Source organism: Protopterus annectens, chromosome 9.part0 (assembly GCF_019279795.1).
Source record: "Protopterus annectens isolate FY-2018-M chromosome 9.part0, PAN1.0, whole genome shotgun sequence".
Taxonomy (NCBI): domain Eukaryota; kingdom Metazoa; phylum Chordata; order Ceratodontiformes; family Protopteridae; genus Protopterus; species Protopterus annectens.
In genome coordinates, this window is record NC_056743.1 from 1,807,695,898 (window position 1) to 1,807,719,982 (window position 24,085).

Below are 24,085 nucleotides of genomic sequence, written 5' to 3' on the forward strand. Positions count from 1 at the left end.
GCCACCAACCTTGAGGTGTGGGTGTCCTTTATGAATATGGACACCCCCTTTCTTGGTGTTGTCCGGATTTTGGGGCCGGAATGCATGATATGAGGTGAAACCTGTTAGTGCTGGGGTGCTCTCAGGAGCCTTGAACCAGGTTTCTGTCACAGCACAGACATCGATGTTCTCCATATTGAGAAGGGCCTCGAAAGTGCATCTTGAGATTGAGACTTCTGGCATTGAGTAGCATTACCCTTAGTTGTTTTCCTTTTTGGTGTTCTAGGATGGTAGGTTTAGAATTTGAGCCTTGCCTAAAAAAGGCACTATGTGGGGGTGGGTGGGGTGGCAAGAGCCTTTGCCAATATCCCAGGGGTGACAGGTGCAAGCCGTCCCTTGCGAAGCAGCGTGGCTTGTCCAGCATGTCATCCCAGGCAGACAGACACTGGATCTTATGCAAGTTGTTCATAGGTTCATAGGTTGGTACTAGGCTATTGGCGCTAGGGCCTATACAAGCCTAGCTATAACAATTCCCTGCCTATTTCTTACCACAGTATTTACTTCCCTGGACCCCTGTCTAGCAGGGCAACTGATGTGATCCCCAGGGTGAATTTCATATCTCCCATCCAATCATCAAGGTTCCTTTTGAAGAGGGCCAAAGAGGCACTCTGCTTGACATGTACGGGCAGTCTATTCCAGAGTCTGGGGAGTCTCTGCGTCAGGAATCTATGCCTCCATCAGTCACACTCAGAAATCTTCCAGTAAAGACACATGTATATTTAGCCAAGAAAATATCTTTGGTACGCTATTACTTCACAAATAAATCAGTGCAATTCTGCCATGTATGCACAATCACTAGACACCAAAGTACATGATTTTCTCAGAGATCACTAATTATTTCTACTACTGCTGTAATAATTTTCCAGTAATTCACTACTAAAGACAATGTTCTGTGCCCATCATATGAGCAAATCAAAACATTTTACAAGTGAACTCAATATTCTTACATCATTTTGAACTGTTTCACATTAATTTGTAATATTTCTATTACATCAACATAATTGGATGCTACTTCCCACCTGGCCAAAACATCCCTCCACTAGAAAATCTCCTTAGCTGGTCTACCCACCATCTCCCCCAATAAACTATCATCTTAGGTGATTTCAATATTGACTGGCAATCCTGTTCTGGCAACAATCCAACCCATCATGTACACCTTCATGGCTTCACCCAACTAGTCCAGTCACCAACAAGGATAAATAAAAACTCCTGCAAGCACACTACCCTGGATTGGATACTAGTCAGTAAGAACCCCCAGTCATATATAACAGGCTGCTTATCAGATAGCCTCAGTGATCACTCCCCAACATTCCTACTCAAAAAATACCTGTACCAAGCTAAACCTGCCATCTATCGTCAAATACATAAAAAAATAAACTTTAACCCACTCACATTCATCTCATCCCTCAAAGAATGTAACTGGCATGCTCTAAAGTACCTCAGTCTAGATGACGCAGTTGGAATTTTTTAATACTACCTTCCTGAACATCCTTAATTACCATGCCCCCATAAGATTTTCCAGAACCAAATCACAACCCTCCCCATGGCTACAGAAAACCACTAAGTCAGAAATGAAAAACAGGGATAAAGCCTGGGAGCACTGGCGCAAAACCAAAACCCCTGCAGCTAGACAGAAATTCCTAGAACTACGCAATAGAGTCAAAAAGCTAATAAAACGGGACAAATTCCAATACTACCAGTCTGCCCTAGACTCCTCACAACACAGCCCCAAACAATTCTGGTCCTCCATAAACTCCATCCTCCACCCAGGTAAAGTCAGTACCCTCCTCCTAACATCCCTCACTCCTCAGAAAATATTGCTACCTCATTCAACACACACTTCACCCAAACCATACTATCACTAGCTAAACAACACAACCCTCCCTCCAACCCACACCTTCAACTAGTAATCTCCCCACTGCCTTCCGCTTCTCCTGTACCTACCTCCAACATAAAAAAACTCTTAACTAAACTTAAACCCACCAAATTAGCAGCAGACAACCTCCCAAGTGAATACCTACAAATCGCAGCTGATGCTCTGGCCTACCCAGTATCCATCTTGATTAACCAATCTCTGTCAGAAAGTTACGCTCCCACATTGTGGAAAGTCTCACATATAATTCCCCTCCACAAAGGCGGACCCTCTGCAGAACTAACCAATTACCGCCCCATAGCTATTCTCTCCACTCTCCAAAATACTAGAGAGATGCATACACTCTCAGGTCTCACACTACCTCCTTACTAACAACCTCCTTTCCAGTACTCAGCATGGTTTCTGAACAAACCATAGCACTACCACTGCCTTACTCTCCTTTACTAACACTATCCTTCAGCATAAAACAATGGCTATCTCTCCTCTGCTACTTTCCTAGACCTATCTAAAGCATTTGACATGGTCCCACACAAACAACTTATCTCTGTCCTCAATAACCTATCCTTCTCACAATCAGTCACCAACTGGTTTCAGAGTTACCTGTCTGACCGCCAACAATCCGTTGTATGGCAGAATGACATATCTCCCCAACTACCTGTCTCCACAGGGGTTCCCCAAGGATCCATCCTTGGACCCCTACTTTTCTCTGTTTACACCAATAATCTAGCCTCTGCCACCAAACATGGCACACTCATCCAATACACAGATGACTCAACCATCATCTGCTCAGCCCAGTCCCTACCCAAACTGCAAAAGTCACACAGGAAGCCTTTTCCTCTGTTGAAACATGGTTATCCAATGCCCAATTAATACTCAACCCAAACAAAACTAAACTACTCATTTTCCAACCCACCAAACATACTCAAAACAACTCTCACTTTAACATCACAGCAAAAGACAACACCACTATATACCCAACTGAACACACCAAATTGCTAGGAGTGGAAATAGACAATAAACTAAAATTTGACATTCACATATCCACCATAAAAAAAGTCCACAAAAAACTAGGACCATTATATAGAAATAAACAATTTCTCACCAAAGCAGCAAAGATTTCAATAGCAAATTCCCACCTTATCTCCACCCTACTTTATGCCTCTCCAGTATATACCAACCTAAGGCAATGTGATTTAAACAAGCTAGAGACCTGCTACAACAAAATCACCAAATTCGCCACAGGGGCATCCTACCGTAGTCACCACTGTTTCTCACTTGCTGAACTGGGCTGGCTTGAACTCCCTCACCTCCTTCAGTGGTATCAACTCTCACTCACCCACAAACTAGTAAACCATCCACTAAATGTCCCATCCCTCCAGAATCTACTCCAACCCTATCGCACCACCAGACCACTAAGATCCAGCAACAAAAATCACTTGCAGATCACTAAAGCCAATAACTCTGCTGGTGAAGCACTATTCTCTTGCGCCATAGCCAAATTATGGAACTCACTCCCACCCACAATTACCTCTGTACCATCATGCACCAACTTCAAAACTTTATTAAAAGTGCACCTAAAAACATGCTGGCTGTGCCCTTGCAACTCCCACTCTAATATCATCCACCCCATCCAACTACTACGTTTCTTTCACCTCCACTAACTACCTTGATGATAGCAAGCTCAGATGCTCATAAGCCTAGTACTTATTATACAGCAGGAACTTCTCATTGTTACATTTGTTAATGCCTGTTATGTACTTCACAGATATAGATTCTAGTTGTCTACTGATGTACTATGTTCTTCATCTGTAAATATGTTGTAAGTAATTTCTATGTTAAATTGTTAATCGCTATGTAATCCAATGTAACTACTGTCTGTTTATTTTACTGTGGAGCTTTTCTCCCCGGGCCTCCGCTGAAAATGGACCCATGTCCAGTCGGACACTCCCGGTCAACAAATTTAAATAAAATAAATAAAATAAAATAAATAAATAAAATAATTTTTTCTTACTTTAAAAAGTCATAGTGTCTTATGTCATTTGCCACCTAACTCAAGTAATCACAAGTTAATACGGCAGTGGTAAACTTATTCACATGAGTTCAGGGTCATTTATACATTTTGTATGCAAATTAGGCCCTTTAACATTTATATCTATGAATCATGGAAATATGTGAATATGTATGGAAATTTATGCACATAATTAGGGCTCTGCTACTCATGAGCATGCCTGTGGAAATGCACTGGGGAAAGTGGCAGTATCCACAGCCCTCCTCAGCAATCCCAAACATACAGAGTACATCGAAAGCCTCAGTTATACTCAAAGCATGCCTTGTTTAGAAAAGGCAAAATGGTGTCATATGTATGTAAGTTTGCACAATAATGAATTATAATTCCTGCCCCTCTAACATCATCTGGCACATCTTACCACCTCAAAGCAGTCATAATTTAGTAAGAATTGGTATGCACACACACAAGAATATTTACTTCTTCAAAAAGCACCCCCCCCCCCAAAAAAAAAATGAATATTGCTACTATACTGCGCTAAATATATATAAATGACAGTCTGCTGTAATAATCCAAAAAGGTAGAATGGCAATGCACAGCAGCAGTAACAATTGTAAGATAAAAATGGCAATTTCATTAATGACTTTTATCCACCATACAAGTAAAATGTGAATATATTCCTTAAAAAATGTAAGTAACATATAAGTGACAAAGCATTTTTGGTAAAACCAAACTTACCAGTAATAACAGTATCCAGTCTAATATCCCCTGCTTGTTAACTGGGATTGGTTAGAGTGATTTCCCACCTCATAGGGAGTGCATCTAATGTTTTGAACAACAGCCCTCTGCTCATACTTTCTTCATTCTGGTGCTGATCATACCTTTCAACTGTCCAGAGTTTTGCAGAATACCAGATTTTTGCCTCATAATTTTTGGTCTGTTCCTCATAAAATTTCTAGTTTGCTGGCATATCACAGAGGATTGAAGTCACTAAATAATGACATATATTTGTATTTCGGAATTCAGATCATCCAGAAAATGCACACTAACACAAATCCTGTTATTCCAGCAACTTTCTAAGATTTTAAGAGCAAGATTTAAAATCTGTCCCTATTTTTGGGCCTTTGTATCACAATTATTTTAGGCTATGCCCAGATTTCTTGTACTAAGAGGTTAAGAGGTATGGTACTGGCACTTTGAATGATGGCACAAGACTGTCCTCTAAGCTGGTCAGATAAGGAAACCAAAACAATTCTTTATCTTCTGAGTGATTCATACCTGGATAAGATCCAGGGGTGTGGTAGGAGCAGTGAATGGAGAAGAAAAGACACCTGGCAGGAGTTTGGTAAATACCAGTCATCCCTGACAAGCATCACCTGCTCTAGCCACCAGTGCCATCACAGGTATAGTGACTTACTGAAGCAGAGGCCTGACCAACTGGCAGAGTGGGTTGACCAGGTAATGTGAGAAAGCTAGAGTTCCATAGTAAGTCATGCTTTTTTGTTTGATCATATTAAACATAGGTTTAAAAAGTAAACTATAAGAAGGTTGCAGAGTTGAAGATATTTGCTCGAAGTAATATGTGTAACTGCAAATATGTATCTATAATGTTATAATCATGCAAAACAAAGCATAAACATATTTGTACATGAACTGCATCTGCAAACAAATCTATGGAATTTTTATGTGATAAAATAATTCTCTGTAAATAAATATATGTAAGTATATATATATATATATATATATATATATATATATATATATATATATATATATATATTACACACATCTGTAAAGTACAGATATACATCTGCATAAGTATAGTATACTTACCACTATTTTTCATGTATATAAATGCATGTATTTATACATAAACAACGCAAAAAAATATTTGATTTGCCACATAATTTCATTTACAGTATTGCATCACCTTAGTTATTAATTGAAGTACACACAAACAGTTTTTCTAAAGGAAGAATTTCATTTGTATAGGCCATAACATATTTATTAGTATAGTAATTGTATAAGATGGTCATTTCTTTCACAATATTAACTGCACATACAAAAATGGCTGAACTCAGCCAATGCACCCTAGTCAGCGTGGATGTTGGGAGAAAGGGGTGGAGGTTGCAGTATCAAGTAAATGACCCACATGTAGTTAAGTGAGGAATAACCAGTTGTATTACTTCTATATACATTTTTAAACCAACCCTTATATGCTTACAGTTGTTAAGCAGAAAACTATCAACACACATTATTTTCCTAAAGTACACGTACTGCATCCATTTGTAACAGCATTATGTTTTTTAATGAAGATTGACTTGAATGGAACTGAATACTTCATTAAGTCACTACATTTTTTTTAATTTGTACAACTTTTGCTTCTGCCTGAAAAAAATTCCCAGACTGTCACATGAAACTGCAATTTAGGTATGCAAGCCATAGTCTGAAAGTGTAGAGAAAGATTCCAGACAACAACCCTTCCCCAAACAGACAAGCTGTGCACACATATGAAAGTGAAACAATTTGAAGGAAGATACAGTTCTACTATTCATAACTTCCTTTATTTGAAATATTGGCACAGCATGGTAATTCAGATATTAATAATATTATTTAAACAAGCATATATTAAGCAAATAATGAAATACAAATAAACAACAATTGCCTTATGTTTTCTATATGTAGCAGACAAGGAGACTGCCTATAATAAGTCCCAGCAAAGTCGGACACTGACCAGATTGGTTGACGCCACTAGTAAGCATGAATGAAGTAGTAAATGCATTTTTCTGTCTTTACCTGATTTCATTACTATATACATAACTGCAATTATTAGTAAAGGATGGTAAATGAAGGTCTACAACAATGTTGCTTATTTTACCTTCCTTGCTTTCTTTTATCCCTGACCTCACCCTTCATGTTGTATTCGAGTTTGTTTTCTTTAGTCAAATATTATGGAAAAAAAGTTAGGCCAATCACAGGCTTGATTTTTTAAAAGCTTTAGAGTCATACATGCAACCAAGTCTAAAAGATATGTCAATGTATAATTGCAGTATGTTGTCTTTAAATGATTGTATTAGATATATAACTATAACTATTAATAAAGGGTGGTTTCAATACAATATTGCAAACAAATGCTTATGCGACACAAATATGACATGTAACTATCATTTATGTTAATATAGTAGACTGCATTCTTCCTAAGTATGCATAAGCACTTCCCATGCCATTATTTCCATGGATGTGTTAGCACTTCTCATGTCATTGTTCCTGTGTATAGATAAGCACTTCCCATGCCATTATTTCCATGGATGTGTTAGCACTTCTCATGTCATTGTTCCTGTGTATAGATAAGCACTTCCCATGCCATTATTTCCATGGATGTGTTAGCACTTCTCATGTCATTGTTCCTGTGTATAGATAAGCACTTCCCATGCCATTATTTCCATGGATGTGTTAGCACTTCTCATGTCACTGTTCCTGTGTATAGATAAGCACTTCCCATGCCATTATTTCCATGGATGTGTTAGCACTTCTCATGTCATTGTTCCTGTGTATAGATAAGCACTTCCCATGCCATTATTTCCATGGATGTGTTAGCACCTCTCATGTCATTGTTCCTGTGTATAGATAAGCACTTCCCATGCCATTATTTCCATGGATGTGTTAGCACTTCTCATGTCATTGTTCCTGTGTATAGATAAGCACTTCCCATGCCATTATTTCCATGGATGTGTTAGCACTTCTCATGTCATTGTTCCTGTGTATAGATAAGCACTTCCCATGCCATTATTTCCATGGATGTGTTAGCACTTCTCATGTCATTGTTCCTGTGTATAGATAAGCACTTCCCATGCCATTATTTCCATGGATGTGTTAGCACTTCTCATGTCATTGTTCCTGTGTATAGATAAGCACTTCCCACGCCATTATTTCCATGGATGTGTTAGCACTTCTCATGTCATTGTTCCTGTGTATAGATAAGCACTTCCCATGCCATTATTTCCATGGATGTGTTAGCACTTCTCATGTCATTGTTCCGTTGTATAGATAAGCACTTTCCATGCCATTATTTCCATGGATGTGTTAGCACTTCTCATGTCATTGTTCCTGTGTATAGATAAGCACTTCCCATGCCATTATTTCCATGGATGTGTTAGCACTTCTCATGTCATTGTTACTGTGTATAGATAAGCACTTCCCATGCCATTATTTCCATGGATGTGTTAGCACTTCTCATGTCATTGTTCCTGTGTATAGATAAGCACTTCCCATGCCATTATTTCCATGGATGTGTTAGCACTTCTCATGTCATTGTTACTGTGTATAGATAAGCACTTCCCATGCCATTATTTCCATGGATGTGTTAGCACTTCTCATGTCATTGTTCCTGTGTATAGATAAGCACTTCCCATGTCATTCTTCCCATGGATGTGTATAAAAACTTCCCATACATTCTGTTGTGCTTCAATAAAGACTTATAAAAATAAAATAGTTTTAAAGTAAGAAATTGAACACTGTGTAACATTGTTTAAATTTATTGTGGATACTCTCTCTTTGCCTACCCCTTTCTGTATTTTTCTTATTTTAAATATACGTTCCTTTGTCCTTCTTTATTTTATTTCTCTCCCATTTCTGTTTATTTTTGCTCTTACACTGCACTTTCACCGTCTTAGTCATTTATTAATGACTGCTGTGGTCATTGTGAACTTTTCATCTTACTCTGCACTTTCACCACCTGTGTCATTTATTAATGTCTGCTGTGATCACCGTGAACTTAACTGAGCTGTGAATATTGTAAATTGTGTTTGTCTTTTGAGCTAGGTCATGGCTGAAAAGGGTCTTGGACAAGTTCACTTGCCAGTTAGCAAAAAATGAATAAATAGCTAGATTAGATAGGCGATAGATTTATTTTTAAAAAGTTACCCACATTTGTACTTATTGAGATACATTGCCTGACCATATACTACCAAGAAATGATTGTATGGTTGGATGATCTCTGCTGCCCATGGCACTGTCTGACTTTTTGTTTAAATCTAGTGACACTGCATCTGACTTTTTGTTTAAATCTAGTGACACTGCGTCTTTTTGTTTAAATCTAGTGACACTGTGTCTGACTTTTTGTTTAAATCTAGTGACACTGCATCTTTTTGTTTAAATCTAGTGACACTGCATCTGACTTTTTGTTTAAATCTAGTGACACTGCATCTGACTTTTTGCTTAAATCTAGTGACACTGCGTCTGACTATTTTTTTAAATCTAGTGACACTGCATGAGTTTCTTTATGTGTGAATAAAAATGTGATCATATCACATTCACAGGGCATGTCATAAAAACTGCAGGTCCAAGTGGTTTAAACAGTGCAGCAGTGGGATTTTCCTGTTTGATATAAGTGATCTAGACCTGGAAACATATTCCATTCGCCAGTGTCTTGACCAGAGAGGGAAGGATCAATTGACTGTTGATAGGCCTCCTCCTGAATGGGAGGGGGAGGGGGTACTTAATAATTATACAACAGGAGCTGCTGGTAAAAGCTAGCATCTCTCAACATACAGTTGTCATCCCTATACATCCCCCTGTATTTAGTTAGGCATAAACATGAACATATAGCTGAAGTTCCACAGAGAATACACACTTCACTTTATACTGTCTGATGTACATTGGTGGTGGTGGGGTAGTCACTAGTCTTGCCTTAAGGGGTGTAAGCTGGGCTTAATTTAGTTTATTGCACAACCAAATTGTCGAAACCCATATAATCAGCAGTTTGGTTTGTCAAACCTTTCTGACTGAGATCACAGTACAGTAGAGATTTGAAAATTTTCTCTTTTTGCCACTGTAGTGCAATCTCGGAGTTGGTATAAATAATTAATAGGGGGTGTGGGGGGTGCAGGGGCTTGCCTCCATACAAAAACATTGTGTTATGTCCTGGTGTTTGGGTTTATATTGTTTATCAACAAACTGAATTGTGTACCAAATGGTCTCTTCTTTTTTTGTCTGTGATATATATTAATTATACTATGAGACATTCTTTCATATGGGTTTCGACAATTTGGTTGTTCGATAAACTGAAATAGAGCCAGGTAAACTGTGGCATTGGGTGAGAGAAGACCACGGCATGGCAGAAAAGGCACTGTCTTAGCTGTGCAACAAAATGTTATAATGTTAAAAATGCTATAAAAAAGTTGTAAGCAGTGGTGACAGCATAGCAGAAAACATGCACACACAATTTACAAGGCTCCTCCACCTCTGCTGTAGTAGTCAGTGACACCTTTATAGTAATACAAGAAGAAACTATCTGGTCTATACCAGGTATAACCAGACAATAATGTATATATGATGTCATGGCACATTACCTACAACACAGAGGATTATAGTCATGTATTTGATAATAAGTAAGGTGTCATATGTTCAAGAAATGACTGCCAAGAAAATTCACCTCAAGAAGATAGTGAAGCAAAGCTTGTGAGGTGAATCTTGGCATCCATTTTCAGAGCATATAGGTACATGGTTATGATCGGACAGACCTGATAATTTTTATATTATGTGACAGAATTGTGGCTGGGGCAGTTTGTACCCTGGCCAATCCTCCATTTGGTGTTCCCCTCAAAAAGAGTCGAGGAGCAAAAAAAAAAAACTCTTTTGAAGCTCAAAATCTAAGCAAAGAGCTATTATGAGTCTATATAATGGCTCATTGCTACCTTTGAAAAATGCAGTAAGGAGCTAGCATATACTAGTTTGGTACAGTTCCTTTCCCAACATATAGACACAAAGACACATATACACACTTGCCACCCTCTCCAAAATCATTTAAGCAGCCATGATTCACACCCAGCTGTTAAAATGATTGCTGATATTGCTTGCAGTACTCACTCAGAACAACAGTGACCCTACCACTGACTTGCAGTACTGATCACTTTCGCTAACACCTTGCACCAGGGGGAGCCTCTTTCTTTGCTCTGCCCTACCTACAGCTTTGGCATGTAGAGCTTTACTTGCTCTATGTACTACCAGTGACAGAGACAGAGGGAGAAAGAAGTGTAAGAAAGCCATGTGGTTTACAGATTTTAGAGCTGTAAAATAGTATGTGCTGCCTCACAAATCTTTCTATACATATAGTTTAAGTTGCAGTAATGTACTGCAAGACAGAACAAAAAAAAACACAAAAGTGTGGCAGCCTGAAGGGTATTGCAGCTCCTAAAGCTGTTTGAACCGTCTGACAGTGTTCTGTGCTTGCCACTGTTAATACTCTAGCATGAGACTAGAGCTTAACAGTACTGAAAGATGCTTAATGAGTTTTATTAAGCACCTTTCTTACATCAGAAACAGTTTAACAAGTTAGTTTTTTTCCAGATTTAGGAGCATAATAGTGGCAGTTCTTGAACTGCATACTTAATATCATGCATACCTCTCAACCTCCAGCTTTTTGCAGAATATCCAGGTTTTTGCCTCATATTTTTGATTTAGTCCTCATAAAAATTTGTGTTTTTTTATTTGGAGAAATAGAGGACTGAAGTCACTAAATAATGGCAGACATTTGAATTTTCATACTTCATATCCTTCAGAAAATGTTAACACAAATCCTCTTATTCTATCAACTTTCTACATTTATAAGTGCAATATTTAAAATTTGTCCTTATTTTTGAACCTTTGTCCAGATTTCTTGGCTGAGAGGTTGAGAGGTATGATATCATGTTTTGGCAATGTAAATCTTACAGATATATGTAATATCTGGCATGCCACTGAAACTGTTGCACATAACACTAGTGATTCAAGATAGATCAGAATAACTCTTACAGCTAACATAATGTCTGGTACTTTGCCACTGTAACTGTCCTTGGGTCTTCTGTATCATATAAGCAGTAAGACACTCTAGGGATGTGCACCAAATGGTTCTAATGCACACTTAACTTAGATCTAGATTGTTAAAAATGATACCTTATTTCACCATAGGATCAGGTTATTAGGCTAACAGCCCTAAAGCCTTTTTCAGCCTTGCCATTCATGCCCCAATTTTCCCATAATTTGCTATTATATAATGATGTGTAATCTCTACACGAGTCACTCCAGGTCTGTATTAGTTCTGCAAAAGACGTATTCATTGAATACGTCTTCAGTTGGTATATATAGTTAAGGGATGTGTGGGGAGAACAGCCCCCATGTTGGGGGCTACTTGGGTGGATTTGATTTAGTCCACTGTGTGTTCCAGATGGTTGGTGGCCCAAGTGTTTGTGAACACTGGGAAAAATTCCGTGGTTCACTGAAGTGAATTTTGGTGGTTGGTGTTTGCTGAAGACGTATTCATTGAATACATCTTTCATGGAATTAATATAGACTCATCACTCCATACAAACTAAACCTGTTCAGAAAACCAGCCTGGCTTTTCATATTCCATGGCTCTAAAAGAAGCAGCTCTTTCCACTCTCTTTATTTCTGCATAAACTTAAACATAATAGCAGGCTAATCATTTCTTGATTTTGTCTGTTTCTGTTTCTTATCTACAGGTGACAACATGTGCCTGCCACTGACATTAGAGCTGCTTCCATTAGAGTGTATTACTGAAAAAAGAGTAGAAGCATATAATGGGAGTTATGAAATAAGTAATTATACCAGATGTAAACTATGTAACAGTAATACTTTGTTTTTATGTTAATGAGCACTACTGTTTATAAGTTATAAATTGTATAAGCAAGATTTTCAGTGCTCTGCAAAAGCAGAGTAAGCAAAAACATATAAGTTATTTAATTTCATTTTGAAACTCTTTTTGTATAACTACCATACTCTAAGCATTTTGTAGTTACCCGTTACCTGGTTCAAGACTCCAGAGAGCACACCTGAATTACCAGGCTATAATTCATACCGCACCTTTCGGCCACCTAACCTGGACCGAAACACAAAAGGAGGAGGCGTGTTCATATTCGTTAAGGATATCCACATCTCCAGGCTAGTTGCTCAACATAATGCATCCAAAATTATCCAAGTGCAACTAACACTGGGCAAGACTGCAATCCAGGTTGTAGCCTGTTGCAGATCCCCCGCCATGCCCCAGGATGCCCACTCTACATTTCTTGATATACTGGACAACATTAAGGTACAGCCCAATACCCTAATAATGGGAGATTTCAACTACCTCACCATCAACTGGGAAAACTACTCATGCACTAACTCATTTGGTCAACGTTTTCTGGAATTCATAAATTGCAACACCCTGGATCAGCTAGTCCTTACCCCCACCAGGGGCAGCAATATCCTGGACCTGGTCATTACCAATATGGATAACCAATGTTTCATGCCAGTGGTCAATTCCTTGCTGAAGAGATCCGACCACAAGCTAATCACCCTAGACATCCATATCCCACCCCCACCCTCCATTAAGGAAAACACCATAAAAAACTTCTCCAAAGCCAACTTCATGCTTCTTAAGACAGAAGTGGCAAACTTTACAACACCCATACAGACGGGATATAAAGGTACGACTGCTGAATCCTATACAAATGCACAGTATAAGCACATACACGAGTGCATGGATTGTGCCATCCCCAACAGAGCCAATACACTATCCTCCAAAAAAAAAAGGAAGCCAATCTAGTGATCCCCTGCCATAAACAAACTCTACAACAAAAGGAAGAAGCTGTTGCAAAAAAGAGTAAAATCCCATGATTGTAGGAACTCCCTGGTCATTTTCAGCAAGAAGCTGAGATCCCTCATAAAATCCTCCAAAGCTAGTTATGAAAAAAAAAATTGCTACTGATTCTAAAGACAACCACAAAGCATTCTACAGCTACGTCAAGAATCTCAATGGCAACACTCAGATCTGCTCTGAGCTACATCACATTGGCACTGGATATACAGAACCAACTGATGGTTCATGGTTCATGGATTAGTACTAGGCTAACTGCCCCTGCGAGCCATTTTAAGCCTAGCCAATGATCCCTTGTGAGACTCAATCCCTGGACCTTGCGTTTGTAAGGCAAACACCTTAACCATTAGGGCACCCTCCCAACCGCTACATATGATATCATACATGCATATGATATCGCCAACATCCTGGCAGATAGATTCAGTGCAAACTTTACCCCCCAAAGGGCCCATCTCTATACCGGAAGAATGCAAAACCCCTGTAATCATGGACGCACAAGTAAAGACTGCACTCTCCAAAGCCAAGAATACAGCATCCATGGGACCAGACAACATCCCAGGCTGCGTCCTGCATGAACTACAGAATGAACTGGCACCCCACCTATGTACCATGTTCAATCATAGCCTCACTTCAGGCTTTGTGCCTGCTGAATGGTGCACAGCATGATCCCACTCCACAAAGGGGTTGCCACCATGGACCCCAGGAACTACCGCCCCATTAGCCTGACGAGCCTGGTCTGCAAGGCCATGGAACGTAACATCTTGGTGCTTATAAACAAAGACATAGGTAACCTCCAAACTCTGCACCCCACTCAGTTTGAGCTTGTAAAAGGTAGATCATGCCCCCTAAACCTGACTGACTTCTTTGAAGCAGTCAACAGAGCTGTGGACGAGAGTAAGGTGGTGCACACAGCCTATCTTGACCTCCCCAAGGCTTTTGACACCATCCCCCACTCTGGAATTATAGATAAACTCACTAGACTGGGTATAAATCTCTATGTCACTAGATGGGTGGCCAATTGGCTTACTGACAGAACCCACAAAGTGAAAGTAGCTGACTCCAAATCCGACTTCAGACCAGTGACAAGTAGAGTACCACAGGGTTCAGTCCTGGGTCCTCTCCTGTTTGGCATCTACTTCTCAGAAGTCCAGGCTAATACAGCAGGTGTTCACAGCCGACTGCAAACTAGGAGCCATAATAGAATCAGCTAATGATGTGGACATTCTACAAAGGGGCCTCACTGAGACTGATGCTTGGTGTCAAAGTCATGGCCTCAAGCTCAATGCCAAGATGCATTGTCATCCCCTTTGAGAAAAACATTGTACCCATGAACGACCACATAGGCGGTAGCCTACTAAACATTGAAAGTGTGATAGATCTTGGGACACAGGTGGACAGTAGCCTTTCCTTTGATAATCACATTGCCAGAGTAGTCAGGAAATCCTTCTACGTAGTACACCTCATCACAAGGGGGTTCTCCTCCAGAAAAAAAGAGGTCATCGCTCCTCTCTACTCATCCCTCATCAGACTCATTATAGAGTACAATTGTCATTTGGCATGTATCTCACAAGACACCTACAGCAACTAGAAAAGCCACAGAAATACCTCACTAAGAGGATTACTGGCCTCAAACATATGACATATGCAGACCATCTCAAAAAACTCCAGCTGTACTCTGTCGCACATTGCCTACTTGGAGGCGACCCCTGCCTAACATATAAAGCCATGTCAAACACACATGCTACACTTAAAGAAATCCCAATCTCTCCAAGCCACACACTCCAGGGACCTAAACCTTGTCACTAAAATAAACAGAACATGCTGGAGGGATAGATTCCTGTCCCAGAGACTTCCCATGCTCTGGAACAAACTACCCATTCATGTCAAACAAAGCTCCTCATTGGCCATCTTTAAGAAAAATCTTGACAATTGGATGGAAAATAGGAAATTCACACCAGGGATCACTTCTGTGGCTCTGCTTGACAGGGGCACAGGAAAATAAATTCTTGGGTGGCGAAAGCCAGGGAACTTTTTAGGCTAGGCTTGTATAGGCCCTAGGGCTGATAGCCTAGTACCTACCTATGAACCTATGAACCTGCATAAGTATTTTGGTCTTTATACAGTGTGGTGAACTGTTACCTGCATAAGCATCCCGATCTTTATCCAGTGTGGTAAACTGCTTGTTGGTGTGCCATGACAGGGAATCACCAGCATTACCCTGGTAGTTCCCAAGCTGGAGGCGGTAAAAATCACTTTCTGACTCGATGCGGCTGTCATATTCAGCATACACCTGGCGCCGCTGCCAATCCTCCATCACGATGAGCAGGCGGTAGTCACCTTGGTTTGTTAGCCAGTGGATGTTGTCCAGTCCCAGCCAGTATTCACCATCGATGTTGCCAAAACCTTGCTGTGGATTTGAAAAACAGAACTGTTATATATTGCACTACAGACTAAGTGAAAGTAAAACAAAAAGTATTTTTGTTGTTTTGTCCAATAAACTGTAGCTACTTTTTCTGTGCTAAAACTTTATTATTATATTGTTATGAACTCATAACAAGACTATAATCCCTCCCAAGAGGGTAGCAGAAAAACAAACAACTATATGACATTCATCATACACTTTGAATAAATAATGCAGTTCTTTGGACATCTATTCCATGCATGCCTCTCAAGCAATCAGGAACACATCTCACAGAATTGGGGACAAATCTAGAAATAATCAGGGACAGTTTTAAAATACTAGCACTACAAACTTGAGACATTGACAGCATACGAGAATGTGAATTATTATACATTTTCTGAATTAAAATGTCAATAACTTTAGTTACTATCATTATTTATAATTGACCATATTTTCCCCAATAGTCACCAGTTTTAACAGGGATTAAGAGCGACAGACCTAAAATTTGAGTCAAAATCAGGGACAGTTGAGAGGTATGATTCTATGCATGGATCTATTTTCCTAATTTTAAACTCCAAGTTGTGCTGCAGTATATAAGCCATCAAATCGCAAACTCTGACTGACAGAAAGAAAAAGAGCTTATCACCAATCCAAGGAGGACCATACTGATACTATTTTACCCCTTCCAACCCTTTCTCAATTTCTGTGGGATGCAAGCTTACCAAATTAGTTCTGATTACACTAATTCCTGTGTCTACCTCATTCTTTTTCTCCATCTCTCTTATCTATTTCTCTGCCTAGTTTTGTTTGTCTTTTCGGCTTTTCCCAGTTAGGGGTCACCATAGTAGAACTCCGGTCCGCTAATGATTGGCAGTAGATTTTTATGGTGCCGAGTTGCCAGCCTGACTCCCAACCTTCAGCAAAGGCACGCCCATTCACGCATGTCTTTCGGAGGCCACTCGACAGCGGGGAGGACATGCAGACTCCACACAGAAGGCACTCCAGCCGAGAATCAAACAGGAGAACTTCTTGCTGTGAGGCAACAATGCTACCGCTGTACCACTTTTATTTCTCTGCCTAATTTCCCTTTATATAATCTTTCCTCGCCTTCAACCAGTTCAGAAACCATTTTCTTCAAATTGTCTGCTGTAGGTATTTTATATATCTTAAAAGCAGCATAATATTCACTATTATATCTAAGCAACGAAAAATCCAAAATTGTTCACAAAAATAAAGTTTGGGCTATAGTTGCACATCCCTACCTTGGCCAGGATACAAAATCACTGATGGAGGCACTTCCATGCAAAATGTTGAAATCTATTGGACTTTGTGGCATACCTTGTCATAAAGCATATTTACACCAAGCCTTCCTTCTTGCATTGGCTGTTGAGGATTTAAAGCTATCTTGTTTTAAATTTCTGAAATTGTACCTCTTTAAGCTCAGACTTGGCCTTGTAGGTGTGTCCTATCAATCCTCTTTCTAGCATTTAAAAAACTAACTCTAATTGAGGGCAAAACAGTGCACATCACATATCTAGACCTTTCAATACTGCTGAAAACACCAACCTGCACTCAGGTATCGTAAATAAACTCTCCCAGCTAAGTATCAATCCCTATGTAACTCATTGGGTAACACACTGGCCCACAAATAGAACCTGGGAAATTAAGGTGGGTGGCTCTACCTCCACCAAAAGACCTACCACTAGTGGTGTACTCCAGGGTTTAGTCTTTGGGATACTCCTCTATGCCATTTACTTCTCAGTGGTTAAAGCTAATGTTAAGGGATTGTGGCTGACCAAACTTACAGATGACTGCAAACTTGGTGCCATCATAAACTCTCCAGAGGATGCCAAGAAACTCCAAGAGAACTTTTATCAAACAATAGCAGATGTCAAAACCATTGACTAAAACTAAATGGCAAGAAGTCTATAATCTTATCCTTTGGCAAGCATAACTCCCTTGTAAGTATCATAGTGACAACACATCACAGCCAGATCCAGCACTAAGAGACCTAGGCTGTTACCTAGGGCCTGCTGGCTGGGTGGGTGGGGCACTGACTGGCTGCCACAGTATTTCATTTTAATTAATTAAGCAATTTAAAAAATTGTTACACTTCTTTAAGGATGCATTCACGTCTATGGTCTGTCCACCTTTAGTACAACACACACATGCATAGGATAGACGCACTCATGTCAATGGTCTGTGAGTGCACATCTGAATTCTCAAACACAAGCATTTTTGCTGCCATGAACTATCTCTGCATTTGGAGACAATGCTACCTTCCTTCTGCTAGAGACTAAGAGGAGCTTTCAGCAGGTACTCGTGCATCCTTTGAAAGAGGAGAAGTATGTGTGTGTCTCTCTGTGTGTCTGTGTAAAACACTCAAGTTACAGATGACAAGTTAGTTAATACTCAGTCTCAAACCCTGTACCATAGCTACAGAAGACAAGAGCCTTAATCATCTACACCAACTACCAGACAGCTTGTTCATTAGAGTTGATTGAAATATTCTGAAATGGGCAATTATGTCTTTTATTGGTTTATACATTTTGTTTCACTGCTTAATTAAAAAAAAAATTAAAGGGGTAGCTGCATTTTCAAGGAATGAGAGTTTCAATACAATTTCAAGGAACGTGAGCTTCAAGGGAAGACATGTTTACTGTTGCTCATGGTAGGTCTGTTTTCAATATGCAACTCTTTTGTTTAGCATATGGCAGTCAAGTGTTTGTGTTAGAGATTTTGAAAGTAGTGCTAGTAGCACAACAGGTGGAATACTTGCTGTGGGTGCAGAAGGCTGTGGGTTTTACTCCCACAGCATATAGATGGATGACTGATACTGCAGTGCACTTTAAGAAGGGGTGTGGGTTGCAATCTTAAATATGTTGTCCTTTGGATGAGATGTTAAACTGAGGCTCCATCTGTCTGCATTAATGGTAGGTGCTGTGAGATCTTTTATATCTACCTGCACTATCAAAAATAGTAGGGAAGGTTCCCCAATGCCCTGACCAAATTTCCCCTAGTAGAATAAATATCACCAAGGGTCTCCTCTGAAAAGACGTTACTAGCCTAGTGGGATTAACCTGGTCAACAAAGGATATTTCTTCATTAAATCCATATCTCTCTGCCTTCATTTCAAAAGTAAAGAAAAAAGCAATACGCACACTGACAGTTTTGAGCAGTGTTTATGGTAACTGGGAGAGAGAGAGAGAGAGAGAGAGAGAGAGAGAGAGACAAATAATGGGTATAAATCTCTATGTCACTAGATGGGTGGCCAATTGGCTCACTGACAGAACCCACAAAGTGAAAGTAGCCGACTCCAAATCCGACTTCAGACCAGTGACAAGTAGAGTACCATAGGGTTTAGTCCTGGGTCCTCTCCTGTTTGGTATCTACTTCTCAGAAGTCCAGGCTAATACAGCAGGTGTTCACAGCCGACTGCAAACTAGGAGCCATAATAGAATCAGCTAATGATGTGGACATTCTACAAAGGGGCCTCACTGAGACTGATGCTTGGTGTCAAAGTCATGGCCTCAAGCTCAATGCCAAGATGCATTGTCATCCCCTTTGGGAAAAACATTGTACCCATGAACGACCACATAGGCGGTAGCCTACTAAACATTGAAAGTGTGATAGATCTTGGGACACAGGTGGACAGTAGCTTTCCTTTGATAATCACATTGCCACAGTAGTCAGGAAATCCTTCTACATGGCACACCTCATCACAAGGGGGTTCTCCTCCAGAAAAAAAGAGGTCATCGTTCCTCTCTACTCATCCCTCATCAGACTCATTATAGAGTACAATTGTCATTTGGCATGTATCTCACAAGACACCTACAGCAACTAGAAAAGCCACAGAAATACCTCACTAAGAGGATTACTGGCCTCAAACATATGACATATGCAGACCATCTCAAAAAACTCCAGCTGTACTCTGTCGCATATTGCCTACTTGGAGGCGACCCCTGCCTAACATATAAAGCCATGTCAAACCCACATGCTACACTTAAAGAAATCCCAATCTCTCCAAGCCACACACTCCAGGGACCTAAACCTTGTCACTAAAATAAACAGAACATGCTGGAGGGATAGATTCCTGTCCCAGAGACTTCCCATGCTCTGGAACAAACTACCCATTCATGTCAAACAAAGCTCCTCATTGGCCATCTTTAAGAAAAATCTTGACAATTGGATGGAAAATAGAAAACTCACACCAGGGATCACTTCTGTGGCTCTGCTTGACAGGGGCACAGGAAAATAAATTCTTGGATGGCGAAAGCCAGGGAACTTTTTAGGCTAGGCTTGTATAGGCCCTAGGGCTGATAGCCTAGTACCTACCTATGAACCTATGAACCTGCATAAGTATTTTGGTCTTTATACAGTGTGGTGAACTGTTACCTGCATAAGCATCCCGATCTTTATCCAGTGTGGTAAACTGCTTGTTGGTGTGCCATGACAGGGAATCGCCACCATTACCCTGGTAGTTCCCAAGCTGGAGGCGGTAAAAATCACTTTCTGACTCGATGCGAAAGCTGTCATATTCAGCATACACCTGGCGCCGCTGCCAATCCTCCATCACGATGAGCAGGCGGTAGTCACCTTGGTTTGTTAGCCAGTGGATGTTGTCCAGTCCCAGCCAGTATTCACCATCAATGTTGCCAAAACCTTGCTGTGGATTTGAAAAACAGAACTGTTATATATTGCACTACAGACTAAATGAAAGTAAAACAAAAAGTATTTTTGTTGTTTTGTCCAATAAACTGTAGCTACTTTTTCTGTGCTAAAAATGTATTATTATATTGTTATGAACTCATAACAAGACTATAATCCCTCCCAAGAGGGTAGCAGAAAAACAAACAACTATATGACATTCATCATACACTTTGAATAAATAATGCAGTTCTTTGGACATCTATTTCATGCATGCCTTTCAAGCAATCAGGAACACATCTCACAGAATTGGGGACAAATCTAGAAATAATCAGGGACAGTTTTAAAATACTAGCACTACTAACTTGAGACATTGACAGCATACGAGAATGTGAATTATTATACATTTTCTGAATTAAAATGTCAATAACTTTAGTTACTATCATTATTTATAATTGACCATATTTTCCCCAATAGTCACCAGTTTTAACAGGGATTATGAGCGACAGACCTAAAATTTGAGTCAAAATCAGGGACAGTTGAGAGGTATGATTCTATGCATGGATCTATTTTCCTAATTTTAAACTCCAAGTTGTGCTGCAGTATATAAGCCATCAAATCGCAAACTCTGACTGACAGAAAGAAAAAGAGCTTATCACCAATCCAAGGAGGACCACACTGATACTATTTTACCCCTTCCAACCCTTTCTCAATTTCCGTGGGATGCAAGCTTACCAAATTAGTTCTCATTACACTAATTCCTGTGTCTACCTCATTCTTTTTCTCCATCTCTATTATCTATTTCTCTGCCTAGTTTTGTTTGTCTTTTCGGCTTTTCCCAGTTAGGGGTCGCCATAGTAGAACTCCGGTCTGCTAATGACTGGCAGTAGATTTTTATGGTGTCGAGTTGCCAGCCCGACTCCCAACCTTCAGCAAAGGCACGCCCATTCACGCATGTCTTTCGGAGGCCACTCGACAGCGGGGAGGACATCCAGACTCCACACAAAAGGCACTCCAGCTGAGAATCAAACAGGAGAACTTCTTGCTGTGAGGCAACAATGCTACAGCCGTACCACTTTTATTTCTCTGCCTAATTTCCCTTTATATAATCTTTCCTCGCCTTCAACCAGTTCAGAAACCATTTTCTTCAAATTGTCTGCTGTAGGTATTTTATATATCTTAAAAGCAGCATCATATTCACTATTATATCTAAGCAAATAAAAATCCAAAATTGTTCACAAAAATAAAGTTTAGGCTATAGTTGCACATCCCTACCTAGGCCAGGATACAAAATCACTGATGGAGGCACTTCCATGCAAAATGTTGAAATCTATTGGACTTTGTGGCATACCTTGTCATAAAGCATATTTACACCAAGCCCTCCTTCTTGCACTGGCTGTTGAGGATTTAAAGCTATCTTGTTTTAAATTTCTGAAATTCTACGTCTTTAAGCTCAGACTTGGCCTTGTAGGTGTGTCTTATCAATCCTCTTTCTAGCATTTAAAAAACTAACTCTAATTGAGGGCAAAACAGTGCACATCACATATCTAGACCTTTCAATACTGCTGAAAACACCAACCTGCACTCAGGTATCGTAAATAAACTCTCCCAGCTAAGTATCAATCCCTATGTAACTCATTGGGTAACACACTGGCTCACAAATAGAACCTGGAAAATTAAGGTGGGTGGCTCTACCTCCACCAAAAGACCTACCACTAGTGGTGTACTCCAGGGTTTAGTCCTTGGGACACTCCTCTATGCCATTTACTTCTCAGTGGTTAAAGCTAATGTTAAGGGATTGTGGCTGACCAAACTAGCAGATGACTGCAAAGTTGGTGCCATCATAAACTCTCCAGAGGATGCCAAGAAACTCCAAGAGAACTTTTATCAAACAATATCAGATGTCAAAACCATTGACTAAAACTAAATGCCAAGAAGTCTATAATCTTATCCTTTGGCAAGCATAACTCCCTTGTAAGTATCATAGTGACAACACATCACAGCCGGATCCAGCACTAAGAGACATAGGCTGTTACCTAGGGCCTGCTGGCTGGGTGGGTGGGGCACTGACTGGCTGCCACAGTATTTCATTTTAATTAATTAAGCAATTTAAAAAATTGTTACACTTCTTTAAGGATGCATTCACGTCTATGGTCTGTCCGCCTTTAGTACAACACACACATGCATAGGATAGACGCACTCATGTCAATGGTCTGTGAGTGCACATTTGAATTCTCAAACACAAGCATTTTTGCTGCCATGAACTATCTCTGCATTTGGAGACAATGCTACCTTCCTTCTGCTGGAGACTAAGGGGAGCTTTCAGCAGGTACTCGTGCATCCTTTGAAAGAGGAGAAGTATGTGTGTGTCTCTCTGTGTGTCTGTGTAAAACACTCAAGTTACAGATGACAAGTTAGTTAATACTCAGTCTCAAACCCTGTACCATAGCTACAGAAGACAAGAGCCTTAATCATCTACACCAACTACCAGACAGCTTGTTCATTAGAGTTGATTGAAATATTCTGAAATGGGCAATTATGTCTTTTATTGGTTTATACATTTTGTTTCACTGCTTAATTAAAAAAAAAATTAAAGGGGTAGCTGCATTTTCAAGGAATGTGAGTTTCAATACAATTTCAAGGAACGTGAGCTTCAAGGGAAGACATGTTTACTGTTGCTCATGGTAGGTCTGTTTTCAATATGCAACTCTTTTGTTTAGCATATGGCAGTCAAGTGTTTGTGTTAGAGATTTTGAAAGTAGGGCTAGTAGCACAACAGGTGGAATACTTGCCGTGGGTGCAGAAAGCTGTGGGTTTTACTCCCACAGCATATAGATGGATGACTGATACTGCAGTGCACTTTAAGAAGGGGTGTGGGTTGCAATCTTAAATATGTTGTCCTTTGGATGAGATGTTAAACTGAGGCTCCATCTGTCTGCATTAATGGCAGGTGCTGTGAGATCTTTTATATCTACCTGCACTATCAAAAATAGTAGGGAAGGTTCCCCAATGCCCTGACCAAATTTCCCCTAGTAGAATAAATATCACCAAGGGTCTCCTCTGAAAAGACGTTACTAGCCTAGTGGGATTAACCTGGTCAACAAAGGATATTTCTTCATTAAATCCATATATCTCTGCCTTCATTTCAAAAGTAAAGAAAAAAGCAATACGCACACTGACAGTTTTGAGCAGTGTTTATGGTAACTGGGAGAGAGAGACAAATAATGGGTCACCAGAATGGCTTGGGGGGGGGTATGTTTTTTTGGAACCATTTCCTAAGCTACTATAGTATACATCTTACTACATAGTTATGTGACTTGTCAGTCTTTGGAGTATTTCACCACTGAGAAAAATTCTAAAGTTTGATTCTTAACCTATTGGATCATCAACACCCATTTCCACAAAAAATCACAAGACCTTGCTTCTCATATATCTGGTATCCCTAATTCACACGTACGTTTTGGCAACAGCATCCTGGAACAGCCT

The 24,085-nt window shown here is 39.9% G+C and overlaps 1 protein-coding gene across 1 annotated transcript in view; it reads right to left on the minus strand.

The window, feature by feature from the left end:
* The window catches only part of ANGPTL6 (angiopoietin like 6), a 651,446-nt gene that overhangs the window by 65,931 nt on the left and 561,430 nt on the right, over positions 1-24,085 (minus strand). The window contains exon 5 of the mRNA XM_044084678.1: positions 20,348-20,618. Coding sequence (XP_043940613.1) covers positions 20,348-20,618 — 271 coding nt within the window. The remainder of the gene's footprint in view (positions 1-20,347; positions 20,619-24,085) is intronic.